This window comes from Amphibalanus amphitrite, unplaced genomic scaffold (genome assembly GCF_019059575.1).
Source record: "Amphibalanus amphitrite isolate SeventyFive unplaced genomic scaffold, NRLGWU_Aamphi_draft 000391F_arrow, whole genome shotgun sequence".
In the NCBI taxonomy this organism is placed as follows: domain Eukaryota; kingdom Metazoa; phylum Arthropoda; class Thecostraca; order Balanomorpha; family Balanidae; genus Amphibalanus; species Amphibalanus amphitrite.
The window spans coordinates 493,832-513,751 of NW_024881885.1; the positions used below are offsets into that span (position 1 = coordinate 493,832).

The following is a 19,920-nucleotide window of genomic DNA, read 5'->3' on the forward strand; positions in this document are numbered from 1 at the left end:
GGTCATCCCTGGTGGTGGAATAATCCTCTAATTTCCACATCCGTTTTTACTGTTGGCCTTCAAGAAACCTAAAACACGTAAGCGTACGAAAGTCGACAGAGGACAGTGCTTCGTCTATCGGTTATTTCTCATCAGCTATCGCGCTGTTTCCAATAAAGCTGTTTTTGTTGGTCGTTTTTGCGCGGTCCGTATCAGTAAATCCCCTGATAGCATGTACGCCATGTTTGTGCGGTGTGGGTGGGATGTCGTATGGTATCGCCCCCGGTCACACAGTCCCTACCTGTCTCTGTGCTGTCCGTCGCGCCCGCTGGACGACGGTGACGTACTAACCCCAGCGGGACCGGACCGATACCATAACGGGCGCATTGCATCAGCCGGCGCATGTCATCTTGAATCGATACAGTAACGTCAAAATGTATTTTGCCCCTCTGCAATGACTTCTGCAGCGCCGGGGTCACGCGGTACTTGGCACGGGTATGCCAGCCACATTTGGTCCGATGCCTGCCTTGGAAGCGACGCTCGGCACTCGTTGCTCGGGACTGGTTTGCGGGCCACATTTGGTCTGGGTTCCTACCATAGATACATTCACTGTAGCTCGCTATTGACATTCATCATGTTTCCCATTATCATGGTATGCATACATCGGGGACCGATCCTTAACCTCAGCTATCTACCACAGTCCAAAAACGGCAGTGTTGCTTATTCTCAGTACCGTCGGCGATTTTTAAACGTCCCGCCCCTTTCCCCGCTCTCCGGCAGACCTGCGGCCAAAGACGGCGGCGGTGCTGCTGCCCGGCCTGCCAGCCTACATCCTCTTCATGTGTATCCGGCACACGGACCTGGTTAACGACGACGAGAAGGTTCGCCGCCTGCTGACTGCCGCCATCAACGGCGTCAAGCGGGTGGTCAAGAAGCGTCGCGATGACGTGGAGACGCTCATCATGTGGCTGGCCAACGTGTGCCGCCTACTGCACAACCTCAAACAGTACAGCGGCGACAAGGTGAGGGCTGCATCGAAGAGCTTGGGATGAGAGCTGTTTTAGAGGGGAGCTGAGCCGATACGTGTGCTGTAAGCCTCACGGCTGCGGGGCTAGCAGATGTTTGGTGTGCCAGTGGTTGTTTATAAGTCTGTAGAGTGTGATGGGTCAACTCATAAAGGAAGAAAGGAAAATGTGTTTCTTCGATGCTTGAAAGATGTGATGAGTTCAATTTATTGAATCATGATTTGTTTGATAGATCATAATGATGCTAAGAGCTGCTGACCCGTTGATAAGTCCCTCCGTCTCTACCGTCCCCCTGTAATTTTCTTCCGTTCCTGACCGCCGTCGCTGGCCCTCCCGTCCCTCCGTGCCGTCCCTCCGTGTCTGACCTCTGACCCTCGATGTTGTCAGGCGTTCCAGTCTGAGAACACAGAAAAGCAGAACGAACAGTGTCTGAAGAGTTTCGACCTGTCCGAGTATCGCCAGGTGCTCTCCGACGTCGCCATGTGGATATATCAGGTGAGCTGTGTGGATCAGATAGAAAGAGGATTGTATGGGTCAGAAATACTAGCTGGGACTTATCGGTTATATAAACAATATGGCTATTATGGGTCAAATATACAAGATATGCTGTATGGGTTAGATATGCCAGGGTGGCTGCATGGATCAAATACATGGTGAGGTCAGATGTTGGGTTGGGTGAAACGCCATGCAAAACAGACAATGGAATTGCAATCACCCATTAGTCCCAGGACAGCGCCGTTGCCATGCCTGACTCTTCCGTCAAAAGCTGCAGTCGCTGACACCGTGCAAAGGACTTGTGACACACTGCCACATTGCGCACACCCAGGAGCTGTGCAGTGTGCACGTTTGGGTAGGAACTTTAAAACTGTCCATCAGCTATCCCTTCTTCTCTTTATGTGTTTCGGAACAAAACCGACTAGAAGATTTTGCCATCAAAGATGCCTTCGACTGTCGAGGCAAAGAAACTCGCGTCGTCTGAAAATCAATCAGTGTTGATCGTTGCCCATGTTTGTGGCTGTGTTTCAGCTTGCTGCTGTGCTCCAGATGGCAGTTGTACACGGTGTTTTTACCTATAAAGGTTTCAAAAATGTATTGATGAGCTTGTTTCTGGATTCATCAGGCGAAAGGGCCTCAGACTCTTCAGGATCGACGGCAGGATGTGACGTATACCATCTCCTAAAGCGTAATCGAATATTGAGCTTTTTTATTTTTTGTTCTAGTGTAAAGACCATTCTGCCTAGGAACTTGTAATTTTACCACATAAAATGTCAAAACATTGCCACTAATCTGGAAAATTTGAATGATGTAGGCCTTATGGTTACGAAACGGGAGATGTTCAAAACCGTGACACTTTTTTGAGACACCCTGTACCAGGTGAGCTGGGTGACCCGACCCTGACTCAGCGGTTCCCTGTGTCGTGTATCAGTATCCGCTGTGTCTGTTTGCAATGGCGATGCCCTTGCCCCAACGATCCGACGAGCTCATGTTGCCGTGATCGCCCGCTGTTGGCTGGCCGAGCTGATAATGACGCGGAAGGTCACGGTGACATCAGTTTGTTTGCTGTGTGCCCGTCATCACCGGGGAGGTGCGATATTGGCACCGTCCGCATCATAGGTTGGGGCTGGTCTGGGCTCTTGATATCAGAACTTAGTACCCCAGGTAGGTGAACGAAAAACGGAAAGAATATGCCTAGCCGGTGGTGGTAGTGTACCTGACCACTCCCCATCTGGCCCTTCTCCTCCCCTGTTCCTCAGCTGGTGATAAAGCAGCTGGAGGTCGAGCCTGTCCAGCCAGTGGGACCTTCTTTCGCCTCCCCGTCTGACCTCTCCCCTCTCTCTGTTCCACAGCTGGTGATAAAGCAGCTGGAGGAGCGCGTCCAGTCAGTGGGCCTTTCTGCCCCTCCCCGTCTGACATCCTCTCCCTCTCTCCGTCCCCCCAGCTGGTGATAAAGCAGCTGGAGGAGCGCGTCCAGCCGGTGGTCGTCCCGGCCGTGCTGGAACATGAGGCGATTGCCGGCCTCACTGGCCGACCGGCCGGTATCCGCGGCCGGGCCGGCTCCTCCGCGCGTCAGCTGGAGTCGCCCGTGAGCAGCGAGGCGGCGCTGGACGCCCTCCACAGCAGTCTGAAGAAGATCCACCGCACCCTGGGCGAGCTCGGAGTGGACCCCGAGATCACCGCGCAGATCTTCAAACAGGTGCGAGACGGTGATGGGTGACTTGGATGGGAGGAGTGGTTGGGTGGGGGACACCTAGTTGTTTCGGATGGTGTATTGTTTGTGACGTTAGAGTGACGGTTTATTTCAATGCATATTCTGTCTATATGCGGTACAACGCGAGTTTACTGCGTGAACTTTCTGTGTAGTTTTTATGTAGGTAATTCATCGGTATCCCAGCAAATTCCGATGGTGGAGTTATAATTGACGCTGTATATCATGTCAGGAGTGTTCGTGTCTGAAACATTGCTTGCGTGGCATTAACACTATAACACTCACACGTCACACTCTCAATTCTTTGTGCTTATGGTTAGACAGTTGTCGCACCGTCTATTGATCTATATTCCGTTGTATCGTTAGGAGTATTACATTCGTAATTCGCACTACTTATCAGAGTCATCAAGTCGTTTATTGATATTCATGTCGATGTGTCTTGTAAGCGCTTATAGAACATCAGCGTTGACGTTTGCGTTTGATCGCCGTTACCAATCACTGCTGTTCGACGATGTCTGACCGACGCTTGCCTTCCTCTGCACACAGCTATTCTACTCGATCTGCGCGCACTCTCTCAACAACCTGCTGTTGCGGAAGGAGCTGTGCCACTGGACCAAGGGCATGCAGATTCGCTACAACCTCTCCCATCTGGAGCAGTGGTGTCGCGACAACCGGCTACACGTAAGGAGATGAAAGGGTCGCTGGGAGGAACAGGAGGGGTCTGCTAGGAAAGGAGTTATGTCTCTTTGTAGCTGGGTGACGACAATTACCGAACTGGCTACATGTACGGGGAGAGGAGAGAGCGGAGTAGGACGCTGGGTCTTTGGGAGTTCTGGGCAAGGAGTAACGTCGCTTTATAGCTGTGTGTATTCCGCACAGATCAGTGAGGGGCGGGGGCAAGCTCCACATGCTCAGTGTTTCTTAGTTTTGGGACTGTCGTTCGATGAAGCCACCCTATCGGCCGTTTTACGTTGAAGTGTTATGTGACGCTGTGGTTTGTCTTCTAGGACCCGGAGACGGGTGTGATGGACACGCTGCAGCCCATCATCCAGGCGTCCCAGCTGCTGCAGGCGCGCAAAACCGAGGAGGACGTGGCCAGGGTCTGCGACATGTGCGACAAACTCACCACGCCGCAGGTTAGTATAACAAACTCACCACTCCTCAGGCTAGTGCGACAAACTCACCACTCCGCAGGTTTGAGGTTAGTGTGGCAAACTCACCACTCCTCAGGTAAGTGTAGCAAACTTTCCACTCTTCAGATCAGTACCGGAGTAGGCAAACTCTCACCACGCTTCAGGCTAGCATAACAATCTCACCACTTCTCAGGTCAGTACAACAAACTCACCACTCCTCAGGTTAGTGCGTTATGTGCGACAAACTCACCACTCCAGGCTATTCCAAGAAACTTTCTGAAGCTCGTGTTATTTTTTATCAATGCAGCCACAATGCATGGCTGGACGTAGCATACGATAGCTAAAATGCATAATACGATATAACCGAGTACGGCACAGCTGCTGCTCCTTCAGACCTTCAGAGTACGGCTTCTAGTGACGTGTGTGAATAGTTGTTTATTGATCCTTCTCAAAATATATGACTTTGTTGCGAGAAAACGAGAGAAAAAGAAAACGAAATCACCGCCTTGCTTAACGAAGCCTTGAAAAGGCATGGTGTATCTTACATGTTCTGTTGCGAGACGTATAGATTAAGACGGTACAGATTGCTACAGTGTTTCACCCTACCTGACGTGTCGTCTGCTACTCACCCACAGATCATCAAGATCCTGAACCTGTACACGCCGGACGAGTACGAGGAGCGGGTACCGATCAGCTTCATCAGGAAGGTGCAGGAGCACCTGCAGCAGCACCGCGACCCGGAGACGGACGGATCGGTAAGTTTGGGAAGGCAGAGTAGGGGGTGGAGCAGGAGAGAAGGGATCGGTCAAACCATGGGGAGGCAGAGGAGGGGAGGCAGGGATTTGTGAGTCCGGGAGCACCTGCAGCAACACCGCGACCCGGAGACGGACGGATCGGTTAGTCCGGGAGGGAGAGAGAGGGAGGGATGTATCAGTCCAGAAGGGAGGGAAGAGGACGAGAGACGTAGCGGAGGGATTGGTCAGTCTGGGAGGGATGGAGAGTAGGGGGCGACTATCAGTCCAGGGAGGAGGGTAGGGAAGGACCGGTTGGTTTAAGAGAGGTGGGCAGGGAGTGGTCAGTCAAGAAGGAGAGGCATGAGTGGACGGATTATTTAGCAACGCTGTGATCCGATATACCCGAACCGTCCCCGCCTGCATTCGACCATCTTCCCAGCTGACCCCGACTTCCTCCTTCCCCGTCAGGCGCGGCTGCTGATGGACTCCAAGTTCGCGTTCCCGGTGCGGTTCCCGTTCAACCCCTCCAACATTCGACTGGAGGACATCGAGATACCAGACATTCTCAACCTGCCCATGCTGAAGAAGTTGTGAGTGACTCGTGTGTGAGTGTGGGTCGGTCGGCCAGAGCGACTGTTTACAGACTCGGCAGCTTGTCACGGGACTGCGGCAATGGCAGCAACTGCTGGGTAGCTTCGTTTGAGACGCAACATTCCGTGCTCGGTCATATCATAGGTGGCGCGTGCGGTGCCGGACGGGCGTTTTACACCGTGCCGACAGTGTCCTTGTTTTGTAGCCGAGGAGGGCTAGCGGAAGCGGGGGAAATTTGCGGATGTTTGAGACCAAACAGGCCAATGATCCGGGTAGGCAACTATTTATACCTATTTATGTTCCTTGTTATCGACAGCTTTATCATCGTTTGTTGATTTTGCGCTGGAAATCAGGTGATTATGATCAGTGTGCATAGCTGCGCGGGTGTATCTGGAGAATCGTGTCTGACGTTACACTGGGCGTGTCTGCCAACCGACCGTGGGATCTCGGAGCTTACGCTAGTGTCTCGTTCCGCGAGACTCGCCGTCTGGATTCCTGGACTGTCAGACCGACTGGAGGGGTCACATGTTCCGCCTCCCGACCCAGCGAGGTTTCAGTTTACCGGCGACGCAGAACTCATGGCCCAGCGTTCGCTGCCAGGTCCGTTTTACCCCTTGTGTCTGTCTGTGCGGCGCCCCGCGGCGTTCAATGAGACATTCCCCTCAGATGTGATAGCTGCCGCAGGCGCGGAGGCGGTAACACGGTCTACTTAGTGCGTCTACTTACGGAGGGCGCCGGCCGTCGAGTCGGGTGTTCTGCAGCTCGGCGAGTGGCAAGGTGTCAGATTATTGTGCGATGCGCTGTAGTCGCAATATACATGTGCTATGCGGAACAGTAGAACGTGTGTTTGGTGGAGCGAGAGAAGTGAAGCATTGCAGCGTTAACCTGAGCAATGAGCATCCACCTGCAAGCTTGAATAAATGTCGCGCTTCAGTCATATAGCGACCGAATCCTAACACGTCACGACTGTGCTGTCCTTGACGGACCTTGTCTGAGAGTCACGCCATCGAAACAGACGCTCAGTCAGCAGACGCATGTTCGTAACAACTCGTGGCGTGGTATCTCAGTGCGAGAGCCTCGTGCACTTGAAGTGTCTGCCAACCTTGATAAACTCGCACAGCTACTTTTTCAGCGCGTATCCGGTGATCCGTTCTGGACTCGTGCTCATATGCCGATGTTTATTTGGATGGTGGTGGTTTATTTAAGAGTCGTTCAAAAGTCATCAAGTGATTTTTCACATACCGTTTTCACGTAGTGCATCAAGCAAAATGGGATGGAGTATGAACGTAAGTGATCTTCACACTAAACCTGTAGCCATTAATAGATGAAGCGCTAATGATCGATCTAAGTATATTTACACCAAATCATTCCACCGTAACAATTCGTAACGTCACCGTGACTCCGGTCCGCGCTGTGTCCTGTCCTCTGATTGGTCCTTGCCGTCCGCCCTGTACCAATCAGAGGCCAGAGGCCGCAGGGAGCACTTTTTGCCGGTGGTGCTCTTCATTCACGGTGTAGGGGCGTCTCTGAACCGCGTCTGGCAGTACTCCTCCTCTGGAACAAGCGGACATTAGATCAGTCGGCGAGAACAACGGCAGAGCCAGTCAGGTGAGGTCATCCGGGCAGAGCAAGTCTTTTTTAACTGAAGTAAAACTTGTCAGCGTATGCTATGCCGTATGGTAACACTAGCAAACTTACGGGGTTATTGATATTGGAACGATCAAAAGTATGCTTTAGTGTGTCATGAAAGCGGGGAAATTAAAACCAAGAGAGCGTCACTTCATTGTCCACTCACGTGGCGTATCGCCCCCTGGCACCGATCCCGTCCTTGGAAGTATCGGACACGGGAGAGGACGCGATGTAGCCTGTCCTCTACGGCGGCGGAAGGGGAGGGGTACTCTCCCCGTCTGGGGGCGTCGCTGGGGGTCGGCCAACTGACCTGTCTTGCAGCCGACGGTGTAGTAGTCGCCGACCAGTCCGGGTCGGCACAGACACCGGTAGCTGCCCAGAGTGTTCAGACAGTACACCCGCGGGCTGCGGCACTCGTTCGCTTGACGGCACTCGTCCACGTCTGCGGGCGGGGAGGGGGTGCGGTCAGGGAGGGGGAGGCGAGGGAGGGGCGGGCAGCGGCTACGGAGGGCTCAATCGTGTCCAGAAACAGATTGTTCTCATGAGTTAAGCTCGCAATGGTCTTGGGTGCTTGGATTCCGTTAATAGTTGACCTCGAAGAGCGAATGATCATTGTGGTTCAGGGGAGGGTATTGAAATACCTACTCACCTACGCAGCGGCGTCCGTTCCACCGCCAGCCGACGGGGCACCACGGCCGAGCCTGGCCGTAACCTGTGGAAGGGGAGGGTCAGAAGTGAGATCTCACAGCCGTGTCCAGTGGAGGGGAGGGGTCAGAGGTCACGGCCGTCGGCCGGGCCTGGCCGTAACCTTCAGGAGGGGAGCTGGTGAGAGGTTACGGCTGGGCCTGAACTGAATGCTTTCAGTGGGAGGGGATAGATGTTACATTAGGTCATACAGCAGGTCAGATGCCAGGTGAGCTGCCAGGTCAGAAGTTATCAGAGGTCAGCTCAGAGGTCACGTCATATCGAGTCAGGCCGAATGTCGGTAAAAGGTCAGTGCGGTGACGGTGACAGACTGTGCAGACGATGAAGGGTTTTTGAACTTTGAGGGACATCGATTGATGAGGCCGCAACCAAGGACGAGTCGGTCAGAGTGTGAACGGAGGGTCATCGTTAAATGATGAACGATGGTAAGAATCAATCACAGGGTTACCGGTTAACGCTAGCCCGAAGGGGGCAACAGAGCCCTCAGCCCCATTCCAGCCGGCAGTCCGCCCGCCCCTTTCCAGCCCCCAGCCCCGCTCCAGCCCGACGTCAGTCATCCCCGCTCGGCCCGTCAGCTACACCCCAGGCCCCAGCCCCCTGCCCGTCAGCCAGTACCTGGAGGTCGGAATCTGGGCAGCACCTGTCCGGTCTCCGTGAGGTCCACGGCCGCGGGCCCGTCTAGCAGGGCGCTCCAGCTGCGCGCCGCCAGCCGCTCCTTGGAGACGGCACCCTCGGCGACCGCGAGCAGGCACAGCACGACCGCAACCTGGCGACACCGCATTACGGGCATGCGTCGTTTGTAAACTGAACGGGGGTTACGATCACGGTTCCGTGACAGTATATAGTGCGGGCCCGGTACGATTTCCTGACAATACCCAGAACGACACACTCATTATTAGCAAAATTATATTGATATAGCGCACACTATCGGCAACGGGTTTTCGTTGGTTTGTTCGGCGTATTGCGTATGAGTAAAACACTCATCACATCTCATGGGCCGGAGCCCGAGATTATCCACTTACCAACCACCGCCTGATGATTCTTGCCATGATGCTACTTCAATTTTGGTGGACGGTCGAGCAGCGCCGTACCACGACCAGGATCTCCGGCGGCCGTCTGACCAACCGGCCGCAGTTTCGGCCCGCTCGTTATAGCTCGCGGGCAAATGACCGGTCAGAGGTCACGTTACGCCCCTCCCATGAAAACGAATCTTATGAAGTTTTTGGCTAATTTTCACTTAAATATTGCCGCAATCGGAGAAATATGGAAGCACAAATAAAGAAAGCGATAGTGGCGCAGGCGATACATTTCGCGTCTAGGGCTGGTTCACACACCATACATATAGATTGAAAACAGATTTAAAAATAAGTTTTCTTTGGTATTAAGACTTGTTAGGAAAAAAAAAATTGATTACAAAAAACTTAGTTCACACTAGGTTAAACAACATAGGAAAGAAGTTTAAGATAATTTTCCCAAAAAGTTGCATTTTTACACTGCAATTTCCTGTTTATAGAGTGTTTCTCGTGACTTATGTGAATTGTCTTTTAATTCACGATAATACATTTTTGGTTCCCTATCACTATTATTATTATTATTATTATTATTATTATTAATACAATTTAATTCCTTCCATACTGCCTGGACGACAGATTATCTGCAGGTAGGTTTGTATTTTTTAAATATGAGTTGTGTGTGCTTTCCGTGAACTGATTCAATCAATGATTCAATTCAATGGATTCCTAGCATGGCAGGCGAAGTTGGAAGCAGGCAAGGGATAAGACAATTTCAAATTGAAAAATTATCGAATCTACGTTAAGTTCTACACAATCTAGATTGCTTTTGGCTTTAATTTACGTCCAGATTTGCTGGCAATTTCCTTATATGAAAATTACCAACACTTAAAAGCATGTCTTCAAGATATAAATGAATGCAGAAGATCAGATGTGCACAGATCCCAGATGATAAAACATGATATTAATATTCTTCAAGCGTGGATTTATGTATTGTGAAAATCATTGCCTATGAAACCTATAAATAATCAATTATCCTTGCATTCCTTCAGAGTTGACAGGTCTTAGAAAATCCATCAAAATCCGGCTCAGAGGCCAGTTTTACCAACAGAAAAATAGCCGCCTGCTGGAATTTTTTTGCCTAAAGATCGCTTCACATATGGAGCATAGACTGTAAACCCCTATCCGCTTACATACCCATCACATTTACGTATGTGAAGCAGTCTTAAGGCAAAAATTCTGGCAGGCGGTTTTTTTCTGTTGGTAAAACTGGCCTCATATCTATGATCCAGGGGCAGGGATCATGATCTGAGCTGGATCTTGATGGATTTTCTCAGAATGGCAACTCTGAAAGAAGGCAACAATGTCAGTAGGCGGAACTATGGTCAAGCGTACCCATTTTCAGGAACGCATTTTCGTTCCCATGTTTGGGAACGATAAACCCAAATATGGGAACGCCATGTAGGCATTATTTAAAACAAGAAAAAGAACCGTTAAATGACGTCCAAAAAATATAAAACGATCGTGAACCGCCTGATATTTGTCTCAATATTGTTGGGAAAGAGTTTGATATTGTAAGGCCCATCGTAGTTTCAAATCGTTCCCCTATTTCTAAAGCAGTCCATCATCCGGGCCGCGAGCCCAAATTTGGGAACGCTCTCGTACACTGGCGCTGCAAGCGTTCCTTATTATGGGAACGGCGTACCCAAAATTGGGAACGATTTCACCGACGCCTTTCAGGGGCTCTTTTCATTAACAAGCATCACGTCCAACGCCGCAAATTATTGTTAACGTAACAATCATCAGATGACCTTTCCGGCAAGACCGTCGCATGTTTCGCCCGGTCTTCTGCGCTTTTATTCCCGTCGATCTCGCAGCGGGCACGCCCCCTCTGCAGGATTACGTAATTCACAACGCTCAGCGATGTTCAACAAAGTCTTCCATACCTATATCCAAGGCCATCTATAGAAGGTACAGTCACTCTCCCGCCGACCAATCAGAGACAGATCCTGAGTGACGTCACCCCTGATGCTCGATAGGGGTACTCCATTCCTTTACAACGTAAAAATGACTAACTTCATTTGAAGATTGTTGGTGACACTCTACACATATTGCTCAACCATTGATGTCATTGAAAAGTCTAACTAATTTTCTAGCGATAAAAAAGAGCAGCAATATGCTAAGAAATGGCCGGTTTTGAAGATATAGACGATTTAAAAACCCTCTGCAGTTGAAGAAAAGCAACGTAAAAACGCATCGAGCTTATATTTTTACTATGAATAAATCATTTTTCAGTAAGTTTTTAGATATGGTATCGATTTATTCAACAACTTTATTACAATATTTTTATTACTTGGAACTTTATTTCAAAATAATATTTTCAAAAATGGCAACTGTTGGCAAGTAGCTTTGAAGCGATTGTGGCGCGCCGCGCCATTATTGTCCTGAGGCCCCCATATGATGTCATCAAAAGTGGAGTGACATGGGCCTGCCTATATCCACCGTCCGCGCCGAGGGTGGAGACATGTCAAGCACCTGTCTGTTTATCACCGATAGTTGACGAGCACAAGGAAGTATCCAAAAATGGGAACGCTGAATATGTTACACCCTCAAAACATCTAGTCCCAATGAAAATCTAGTTTTTTCCTTTCTTGATGAGTGTAAGTGGCAAAAGGCCTGGTAGGATGGGCACGAGGAATGATCTAAATCAGCATAAAAATTATAAATAAGCCACACAGAGCGACCTATATAAGAGAAATTCCCCCAAAACGATCACGCTTAGAAACACGGAAGACAAAAACCACGCTCATGACGCTCCTTATAAAACAACTCTAAACAGCTAGCATCCAAATAAGATATGTCTTTCCGGGATGATAAAATACAGCTGAATAATTTTAAACCACTGAAACTGAGTTTACAACAGTAGTTCGGTAAAATCACTGACGTTCCATGCGGTCGTGCGCCCCGACACCAAATGTCAACAATATTACCCCGGGACTGTCCGCGTGTGCTTGCATATGTCAGCATCTGGTGTCGCTAGTATGAAACTTCATAACCAGGCGAAAATTATTATACTTGACCTCAAAATGTAAAACACACTTCATTTTCCTTAAAATTGCATATTAAATGTAGTATAACCCATGTTTTCACCATTCCGTCATTTCAAAAAATCATTAAAAATATCATTCGACGGTCAATTTCCTTGTTCCACGGTCAGATTAAAGATAATTTTATAGAGACTTAGTAGATACTTAAATTAGCGTGCACTTTTTTGAGACGTGATGCACTAATGAGTTTTAGTGGGCGAACGGCCGAAAAATTGCCTTCCGTTCTCATAAATGGGAACGCCCGTTCCCGGAGTTCCCAAAAATGGGAACGTTCCTATATTTGGGTACTCATGACCATAGTTCCACCTACTGATGTTGGTCATTTAGAGGGTTTAGGAGCAATGATTTCCACAATCCCATGCTTGAATACCATTTATGGTTATATTTTTGGGTTCGGTCATCTGAGATTCATGCACATTACTGAATGAATGCCATAGTTATTTGCATCTTGCTTAATACAAAAAATACAAAATGGTGGCTGCATCACTTACTGAGTGATGTCAGAAAATCACTGCATAATTATTCATTTTTCATGCTTCAGTTAGTGATGGGCATGACGTGTCTTATGTGCTTTTCATAGTTAAGTTATTGCTTCCTTCTTCTGAACACTGCTTGTAGCATCACTGAGCACCATTTCTGCTATCTTTCTCCTGTTCCGGCTGCCTTGGCTGTTCAGTGTGCGGTGTGTCGCTGCCCCGCATGAGTCCCTGCCTGTGTGCTCCGTGTCTGAGCGTGCTGTCTGTCTGTCTGTCTGTCCGCAGGCGATGCTGGCTCCTCTGGCGCGGCGGGCCGCCACCGACCTGACCTCGCTGACACGTTTCGTTACAGCCGCCTCCCGACGACCGTCACACTCCGTCCGACGCGCCGTCGCCACCACCGCCTCCGCAGCCATGGCCGACAAGTTCTCACTGCCCGAGCGCTACAAGGGCACCGAGAAAAACATCTGGTAGGTGCTATAACTAACTCAGCTATTTGATGGTACTCTCAAGTCTCACGCTACTCTTAGCGTGTGTACGTCTATCTTTATTAATATCAATGTGGCTTGGTGTTGTCTGTTTGTTTGCCTTTTCGTAAAGTAGTATCGTTACGACATACTCGTTCGTCCGCTTCTCGTCTAGTGTTAGGTACGATGTGTATATCGAGGAAATATGTCATGCTGAATTTATCCCATGTACGCTAGGGAAGAGTAGATTGATTTACCAAACCCGGCTGTCGTCACAATGAAGTTTATCGTACACTTCGTAACGAACTCGTCACATTGAAGTTTATCGTACACTTCTGTTGTCAGAGTTCAGCTTACCGTACCCGTTTATCGTCAGGGTGGAGTTCATCCAGCTGGCTCTGGAGCACAAGCCACTTAACCTGGGTCAGGGTTTTCCCGACTACGGGTGCCCCAAGCACGTGACTGAGGGCCTGGCTGAGGTGATGCACGATCCCAACCTGCTGCTCAACCAGTACACGCGCGGATACGTGAGTACGATAGACGACAATGGCAAGGGAAAGGATAACACGTTTAACTGCTCTTGAGCATAAGAAGAGCGTTTGACTATCGTTCCGTCAGTTAGGAGTTGTCATGTAGAGTGCTCCTAAATACATGAATGTACTACCGGGTGTTCATTAATGAATGGAATAAAGTAGGTAGGCACCAGAAAGATATATATTCATCTCACGTTATCAAATCACACAATGCATTTTCAGGAGGGCTTATCATCTATGACGACATCATCGCGATCACCGCTTGCCACTTGTGTCTCCTACAGGAAGTGCTCAAAGTAACACCTTCGCTCGGCCACGCACGGCTCTGCCCGGCGCTGTGTGTGCCGGACCATCTTCCTCAGCTGCTCCTTGCTAATGCTCTGGCGAAATCCTCCACGACCTTCTTCAGTTCTTTGATTGTTTCCGGCTCCGATTCCATCACGCGGTCCAAAGCTTGGGTCCAGAACGAGAAATCCAGGCAAGACAGGTCGGGACTGTATGCGGGCCCGTGCAGTTGACACTTCCGCGCGAGATCGTTGAACTTCGATCGAGGGAGGCCATGACAGAATTAGGATCTTCAATACCTTTCCAATGGACATTTTAAGCTCTTCGCACGCCTGCCGAGCATGAGCTGTGGCATTTTTCCGGAAGAAATCCTTGACCTGTTCCATTTCATCAGGGGTCATCGGCTGGCGCCCGGAGCGCACACATGGCCGTGTCGCTGCAACCATCCTAAATCTTTCCACCAAACGCTGAAAAGCATTCAGATGTGGCTGCTGGTTTTCTCGGAGAGAACTTAAGGCGGAAAGCCCGCCTAAACACGGTAAGACTTTCCAACCCGGCACACTTCTCCACAACCCAACCCTCTTGTTCCTAATTGAACGGCGAGTTTGTCTTGAAGTGCCGATTTGGGCTCTTCGCAACCAGAGCCATTCACAAGCGTTTGGATGACGCCGTGATTAAAGTTATCATGTATTAAAAAATGATAAAGCCTATGCTTCATATTTACAAGTCAAAAATTGCGCGTACGTGATTATTTGTTATCACGTGACGTAGCTACTTTATTCCATTCATTAATGAACACCCGGTAGTTACATGATTATAAGCCATTCAGCGCCTACATAGCTGGATTGAGTTACCCATAGGCGCATAGTGAATTTGCTGTCGATGCGCCCCTTACACCACCAAACAGTAAGTTAGCTCCGTCGTTAGCACTTGAAATGCGCGAATCGCTCGCTCATACCTACACTCAAGTTCGGCACAGCGACTCTGAGTGCTGCCTGGTATCGAGAGCACTCCAGCTGAGTATAAGAGTCCCTCGCCTCCCCACAGTCTCACTCCCGGCCGCTCCTCCGCTCCACAGGGCCACCCGCGGCTGGTGAACGCGCTGGCCAAGCTGTACAGCGGCCTGCTGGACCGAACCATCGACCCGCTCTCCGAGGTTCTTGTCTCTCAGGGCGCCTACGGGTGCCTCTATAACGCCATCCTGGGACACGTCAAACCCGGAGATGAGGTGAGGACCTGACGGGGCTTTGATTGATTAGCATTGATTATGATTTGATCCATGGTATGCCTTGCAGAACAGCAATCCGGTTGGTGAGCACCTTGACCTAGTTAGGTGCCTGCCGGGCACCTTCAAGGATAATGGGCGAGCAGTTGTTCATTGCGATTCGATTGAAGTGTTTAATTTGATCCATTGATATTTGTTAACGAATCGTGTCGCTTGTTTCGATCGGTCTATTGTGTGGTAACATATCTCATAAGCGTTGCTGTATTATACACGTTTTGACAATATCCGACCGTCCTACCGTATGACTGTCATAATCCCGAGTACCACCGTCTGACCTTCCCACTGTCGTACCCTCCCGCCGTCTTATCATCCATTCCCTCCATCGGACAGTCCCCCACCTGTTTCACCTCCTGACCGTGTAACCGCCCGGCCTATGCCTGATCGCCCTCCCGCTCCGTGGCAGGTGATCATCATCGAGCCGTTCTTCGACTGCTACCAGCCCATGGTGAAGATTGCCGGCGGTACGCCCGTGTTCGTACCGCTCCGACCGCGCCAGGACGCGCCGGCTCGCGCTGACGGAGCCCTCAGCTCTGCTGATTGGGTACTGGACCCGGCCGAACTCCGCGCTGCCTTCGGGCCGCGTACCAAGATGATCATCCTCAACACCCCTAACAACCCGCTCGGCAAGGTGTTCACCCGGCCCGAGCTGGAGCTGATCGCTGAGCTGTGTCAGAGTCACAACGCGCTCTGTCTCTCCGACGAGGTGTACGAATGGATGGTGTTCAAGCCTGCCGAGCATATCCGTATCGCCGGCCTGCCCGGGATGTGGGACAGGACCATCACAGTGGGCTCGGCCGGTAAAACGTTCAGCGTCACCGGCTGGAAGCTCGGCTGGGCGTACGGACCGGCGAAACTGATGCACAACCTGCAAGTGGTGCACCAGAACACGCTCTACACGTGCTCCACACCGCTACAGGTGGGTTCGGGTGGTTAAGTGGCTGTTGGAGCGGTGGGTAGTGGGGTGCCTAGAGGGTTCGGGCTGCCCCTGGCGAATTCATAGTGTAAACGGCAGAGGATAGGTTGGTCAGTCAAATGTCGAAACAGGGATTGAATCGAATAGTTACTTTATAAATAGGCAAGCTGATCAATTTCACTTTACAATCATGAGGCTTACCGTGAAAACTGGTTGTACTCTGAATTCTGATTGTACTCTGACGTCCCTTGGTCCTGACCATCCTCAGGAGGCTCTGGCGCGCTCGTTCGAGCACGAGATGTCGCTGATGGGCTCTCCGGAGTGCTACTTCACCTCGCTTGCCAATGACGAGCTGCGGCCCAAGCGTGACTACATGGCCCAGTTCCTGACCGACTGCGGCATGAAGCCAGTTATCCCCGAGGGAGGCTACTTCATGGTGGCCGACTGGACGTCGCTCGGTTAGTGCCCGTGGAGGGATAGTTTGTTTTAGCTAAGGCATGTGGGGTTGTCGCGTCTGTAACGTTATTGTCGGCTGGTAGGCCCTGGGATGTGACCTTGTCAGTAAGAAGAGATTAAGACCTTGGCGCATTCTCTCGTGGTAATTGTGTCCATTGGATAATTTATTGGGGAGCTAAGTCGGCTATATTAGCGAACATGTCTTATTTAGTGAAGTTCTAGCACGAGCTGTACGTCATTTGTCCGATGTAGCCTGTTTCAGTATCATGTCAGCTGTGATTTCATGCTGACCCATTATTTTTTCATCGTCATGCTCATATGGGCAATATGTTAATCACTGATGTGTTCCTCGTGCTCCGCAGATAAGAGCAAGATCGACCTGAGTCCGTACACGCCCGGTAAGCCGGACGACCACCGGTTCGTCTACTGGCTGGTGCACCACCACAAGCTGCAGGGCATCCCGCCGTCATCCTTCTACTCGGCCGAGCACAAGAAGCTGGCCGAACACTACATCCGCTTCTGCTTCATCAAGGTGGGTCCGCCAGCTACGGCTGATATCACGTCACGATGCGGGAGGGGGCTCAGTGTCGCGGCTCTTGCGGCTAGATAACATGTTTCAATTTTGCAACACCATCAGCTCAGTTCCCGGTAATTTTTATGCATCGTGTTCATATGGTAAATATTTTACCCTACAGTTCCATAGAAAAGGTCCGCCGTCCCATGCCGTCCGTCATGGCTTGTCGTTGGTGATAGATCCGAGTTTGGGCCTAGGGGATGACGTAACAAATCTCAATAATCCGTGCTTCCTTTGCAGGACGACAAAAACCTAGAGAAGGCAGAGTCTATCCTGAAAGAGCTGAAGAAATCGATGGAATAGTGAACCCTACTTATACGGCCTTGAGTGGACCCATCGCGGGATCGCAGGTACTGCCCAGGCTTAACGCTGCCTTCGTTAGGGAGCACCCTTGCCATACTGTCAGCCAACTGACTCGAATGAGTAGATTATGAAGATGGTTTGGTCCTCTAGAAGATGACGAACGCATATTATCCCTTCACCTCCGTTGATGATCTGCGCAACACATGATTGTCTGTGTTGTATTTCGTTCGTCGCCGCCTCTGGACCGAGAGACGAGCTCTTATGTTCTTTTCTGCCCCATAGTGAGGTAGAAACAGTGATGTTATGCCTACACTGGCCGAACAGTTCCATGAAGTGAAGCAACCAACCTGGCGGCACCGGAGCCAGGTTGGTTGCTGAATCGTTAGTCCAATGTTAACACATTGTTGAGTCCCTGGCTCTATAATTTGGGCTGGGTATGTTTTTGTTACGAAGTCGAGTCCCTGGAATTGTTTGCAAGCACTGGTTTCTGTGATGTTTTGTTTTTCGTTGTAACTTTCAAGAGAATGAAAAGTGTATTATTTTTCAACATCATCTGTAAACACGTAAAAGAATTATACGGGACTCAATACTGTCTCTTGTCAAGCGCAATGTTTATCACTAGGCATGTTGGCAGGGACAACTGTGATTTTGTGAGCAAGGAAGTAACGGATTTTAAGAATCGGTGGCTGTTCGTGGTAAAGAAAGCAGAATAAAATTCGCATGAAAGCTGGACGGTTTGATCACTCCTTACGGACAACCATGGCGTTGAGGCTTCTGGCGTTGACCGTTTCCTTGCCGAACGTTCCTCCGAATCGGAACTGTTGGTTTGGAACGTGGCCGCCATACGTCGGCAGCAGGCCCTCCTGAACGCGATAGATCGGGTGCGGGTCCTTCCGTTTAAACATCTGCATCTTACGGCGCAGCCTGTCCTGACCGAGCGCGGGCACTTGGTTCATGATAGCCGGCGACACCCGGGCGCGGTTCAGCGTGAAGTCCTCGTTGGGATCGTGCTGGTTGAGCGCGTGGGGGCCGCAGCCTACCATCAGCGACGGATCGAACTCCTTGCCAATGTCCGGTATGTCCATGGTGCGAATCGGCTCCCGCGTGCAATCCCTCATCTGGTTGTCGGGCGGGTCATAGTCGCGGCTCTTGGTGCTCACCACCACCGGCTTGCAGAAGTTGTGCCGCACCCTGCACTGTTCGTCGGTGAACTTCCTCAGACCGCGGTTGGTGGTGATGGGGAACACGTTGCCGATCACCGGCTGGGTGTTGGGCACAAACCCAGTGTACCCCGACATAAAGTACTTGCGCGGATCGTCATTGCCCATAAAGTACGGCGATTCAACAAACTGGAACGGCGCCTGGCGGTCGTACGGGCCGGAGTAGGAGCCTCCGCCGGCCGAACGGAAGCCCTGGTTGTTGCGGCTCCACAGCGGCACCGGACAGTTGGCGTTGAAGCCCGACCGGCCGCCGTTGCACGTGTTCATGGCGGCCAGTGAGTTGGTGAGCTGCCGCTGCTGGCGCGCCTGAGACTGGTTGGTCTCGAAGTCGCGCACGGCCTGCTCGGTGCCGCGCGCGTAGCTCAGGCCGAACACGTTGTCGTAGGCGGGGATGCGGCCAGAGTAGCCGGGTACCATGTTGGTGGTAAGGCGCGGGTAGTTGCAGCCGGAGGAGCGCACCAGAGGGCCGATCTCCGGCTGCCGAAATCAGAAACACTTGAGTTTAGGATAAATAGGTCCAACGATGACGATATCGACGGTCATATACATAAGCACTCGCCAAGGATACTCCCATTACGTGCAAAAGCGATTTTAATACGGTTAATAACCTGAGTATTATCCATGAATGGACAATGATTTTCTCTTAACGATATGTTCTAATCGATAGAGTATGATCAATGAATTAACAGGAAGGATATTTTTTCATTCGAGCAAACCATTCGGTACTTACGTCTTTTCGGCCGACATTGAAGTTGAGTGGCTGAACCAAATTTCCCGAGCCCGGTATGCAGGGATCGGTGAGCAGTTTGTTTGATGTGTGCCCGAACGTATCGCCGAAATGGAAGGTAAACCCGGGCACATGACCCTGATACCTGAAAGGCAACACATCTCGTATAAGACAACGAAGGTACAAAAATGCTTGAAGGGCTTACACATTGCGCTTCAGGTATTCGTATACGAAATTACTTTAATACAAAATGACAGCCTCCATTGTAATTTCATGGAGGCTGTCATGTACTTTCAATACAGTTCACTCGACTTATACAAAACATTGCTGACACTTACCCAGGAATATAGTGTGGGTCCGGAGTTATCAGCGGGCTCAATTTTCCGTCTTCTTTGCGGGGCGGCATATTTCACGAAAATTTAGTAATTGATTACCGAAATATTGTAATTAAAGCCTTAAACTAAAATTTTGAAGAAATGGACACTGTCAAATTTGGAAGGTATCAAGGCACCTGAAAAATTCAGTCTAATATTTTTCGGCATGGCTCGTGCTAGTTACTCGG

General features: G+C 50.4%; 4 protein-coding genes across 12 annotated transcripts in view; 2 read left to right on the top strand and 2 right to left on the bottom strand.

Annotated features, from left to right (window-relative positions):
* The window catches only part of LOC122390318 (unconventional myosin-Vb-like), a 65,388-nt gene extending 58,883 nt beyond the window's left edge, over nt 1–6,505 (top strand). For both annotated transcript variants that reach the window (XM_043383106.1, XM_043383107.1), the window contains exons 29-35: nt 760–1,001; nt 1,392–1,499; nt 2,944–3,198; nt 3,757–3,891; nt 4,218–4,346; nt 4,979–5,098; nt 5,546–6,505. In XM_043383106.1, coding sequence (XP_043239041.1) covers nt 760–1,001; nt 1,392–1,499; nt 2,944–3,198; nt 3,757–3,891; nt 4,218–4,346; nt 4,979–5,098; nt 5,546–5,671 — 1,115 coding nt within the window. In that variant the 3' untranslated portion in view covers nt 5,672–6,505. The remainder of the gene's footprint in view (nt 1–759; nt 1,002–1,391; nt 1,500–2,943; nt 3,199–3,756; nt 3,892–4,217; nt 4,347–4,978; nt 5,099–5,545) is intronic.
* Nucleotides 6,506–7,001: 496 nt separating this feature from the next.
* Nucleotides 7,002–12,005, bottom strand: LOC122390323 (fibrillin-3-like). 4 transcript variants are annotated; one of them, XM_043383126.1, is made up of 6 exons: nt 11,957–12,005; nt 9,025–9,238; nt 8,618–8,768; nt 7,947–8,009; nt 7,608–7,739; nt 7,002–7,222 (listed from the first exon to the last, which is right to left on the bottom strand). In XM_043383126.1, the coding sequence occupies exons 2-6, from the start codon at nt 9,049–9,051 to the stop codon at nt 7,176–7,178; spliced, it is 420 nt and encodes a 139-aa protein (XP_043239061.1). In that variant the 5' UTR covers nt 9,052–9,238; nt 11,957–12,005; the 3' UTR covers nt 7,002–7,175. The 4 variants fall into 4 exon arrangements, with proteins under 4 accessions (XP_043239061.1, XP_043239062.1, XP_043239060.1 ...); XM_043383127.1 differs by lacking the exon at nt 11,957–12,005 and adding an exon at nt 10,916–10,944; XM_043383125.1 differs by lacking the exon at nt 11,957–12,005 and adding an exon at nt 10,916–10,938 and having other exon boundaries at nt 9,025–9,156.
* Nucleotides 7,258–18,141, top strand: LOC122390321 (kynurenine aminotransferase-like). 5 transcript variants are annotated; one of them, XM_043383123.1, is made up of 8 exons: nt 7,258–7,276; nt 12,948–13,065; nt 13,439–13,589; nt 14,959–15,108; nt 15,569–16,081; nt 16,347–16,536; nt 16,897–17,066; nt 17,349–18,141. In XM_043383123.1, the coding sequence occupies exons 2-8, from the start codon at nt 13,010–13,012 to the stop codon at nt 17,409–17,411; spliced, it is 1,293 nt and encodes a 430-aa protein (XP_043239058.1). In that variant the 5' UTR covers nt 7,258–7,276; nt 12,948–13,009; the 3' UTR covers nt 17,412–18,141. The 5 variants fall into 5 exon arrangements, with proteins under 5 accessions (XP_043239058.1, XP_043239056.1, XP_043239055.1 ...); XM_043383121.1 differs by lacking the exon at nt 7,258–7,276 and adding an exon at nt 9,469–9,662; XM_043383120.1 differs by lacking the exon at nt 7,258–7,276 and adding an exon at nt 9,470–9,662 and having other exon boundaries at nt 12,881–13,065.
* LOC122390322 (protein FAM166B-like) lies at nt 17,922–19,910 on the bottom strand. Its single transcript, XM_043383124.1, has 3 exons — nt 19,697–19,910; nt 19,362–19,503; nt 17,922–19,108 (listed from the first exon to the last, which is right to left on the bottom strand). Exons 1-3 carry the CDS (start codon nt 19,762–19,764, stop codon nt 18,152–18,154), a joined length of 1,167 nt encoding a protein of 388 aa, XP_043239059.1. The 5' UTR covers nt 19,765–19,910; the 3' UTR covers nt 17,922–18,151.
* Nucleotides 19,911–19,920: the final 10 nt, after the last annotated feature.

Bases quoted from the DNA above. Each gene is read 5' to 3' on its own strand.
- LOC122390323 (XM_043383126.1), bottom strand. From the start codon at position 9,051: ATGGCAAGAATCATCAGGCGGTGGTTG. The intron at 8,010-8,617 runs GTACTGGCTGAC...CCCCTTCCACAG, and splicing joins GCCCAGATTCCGACCTCCAG to GTTACGGCCAGGCTCGGCCG. The intron at 7,223-7,607 runs GTCAGTTGGCCG...CGCTTGTTCCAG, and splicing joins CACCGTCGGCTGCAAGACAG to AGGAGGAGTACTGCCAGACG.
- LOC122390321 (XM_043383119.1), top strand. The intron at 15,109-15,568 runs GTGAGGACCTGA...GCTCCGTGGCAG, and splicing joins ACGTCAAACCCGGAGATGAG to GTGATCATCATCGAGCCGTT. The intron at 16,537-16,896 runs GTTAGTGCCCGT...CGTGCTCCGCAG, and splicing joins GGCCGACTGGACGTCGCTCG to ATAAGAGCAAGATCGACCTG.
- LOC122390322 (XM_043383124.1), bottom strand. From the start codon at position 19,764: ATGCCGCCCCGCAAAGAAGACGGAAAATTGAGCCCGCTGATAACTCCG. The intron at 19,504-19,696 runs GTAAGTGTCAGC...GTTGCCTTTCAG, and splicing joins GACCCACACTATATTCCTGG to GTATCAGGGTCATGTGCCCG. The intron at 19,109-19,361 runs GTAAGTACCGAA...TGATTTCGGCAG, and splicing joins TCAATGTCGGCCGAAAAGAC to CCGGAGATCGGCCCTCTGGT.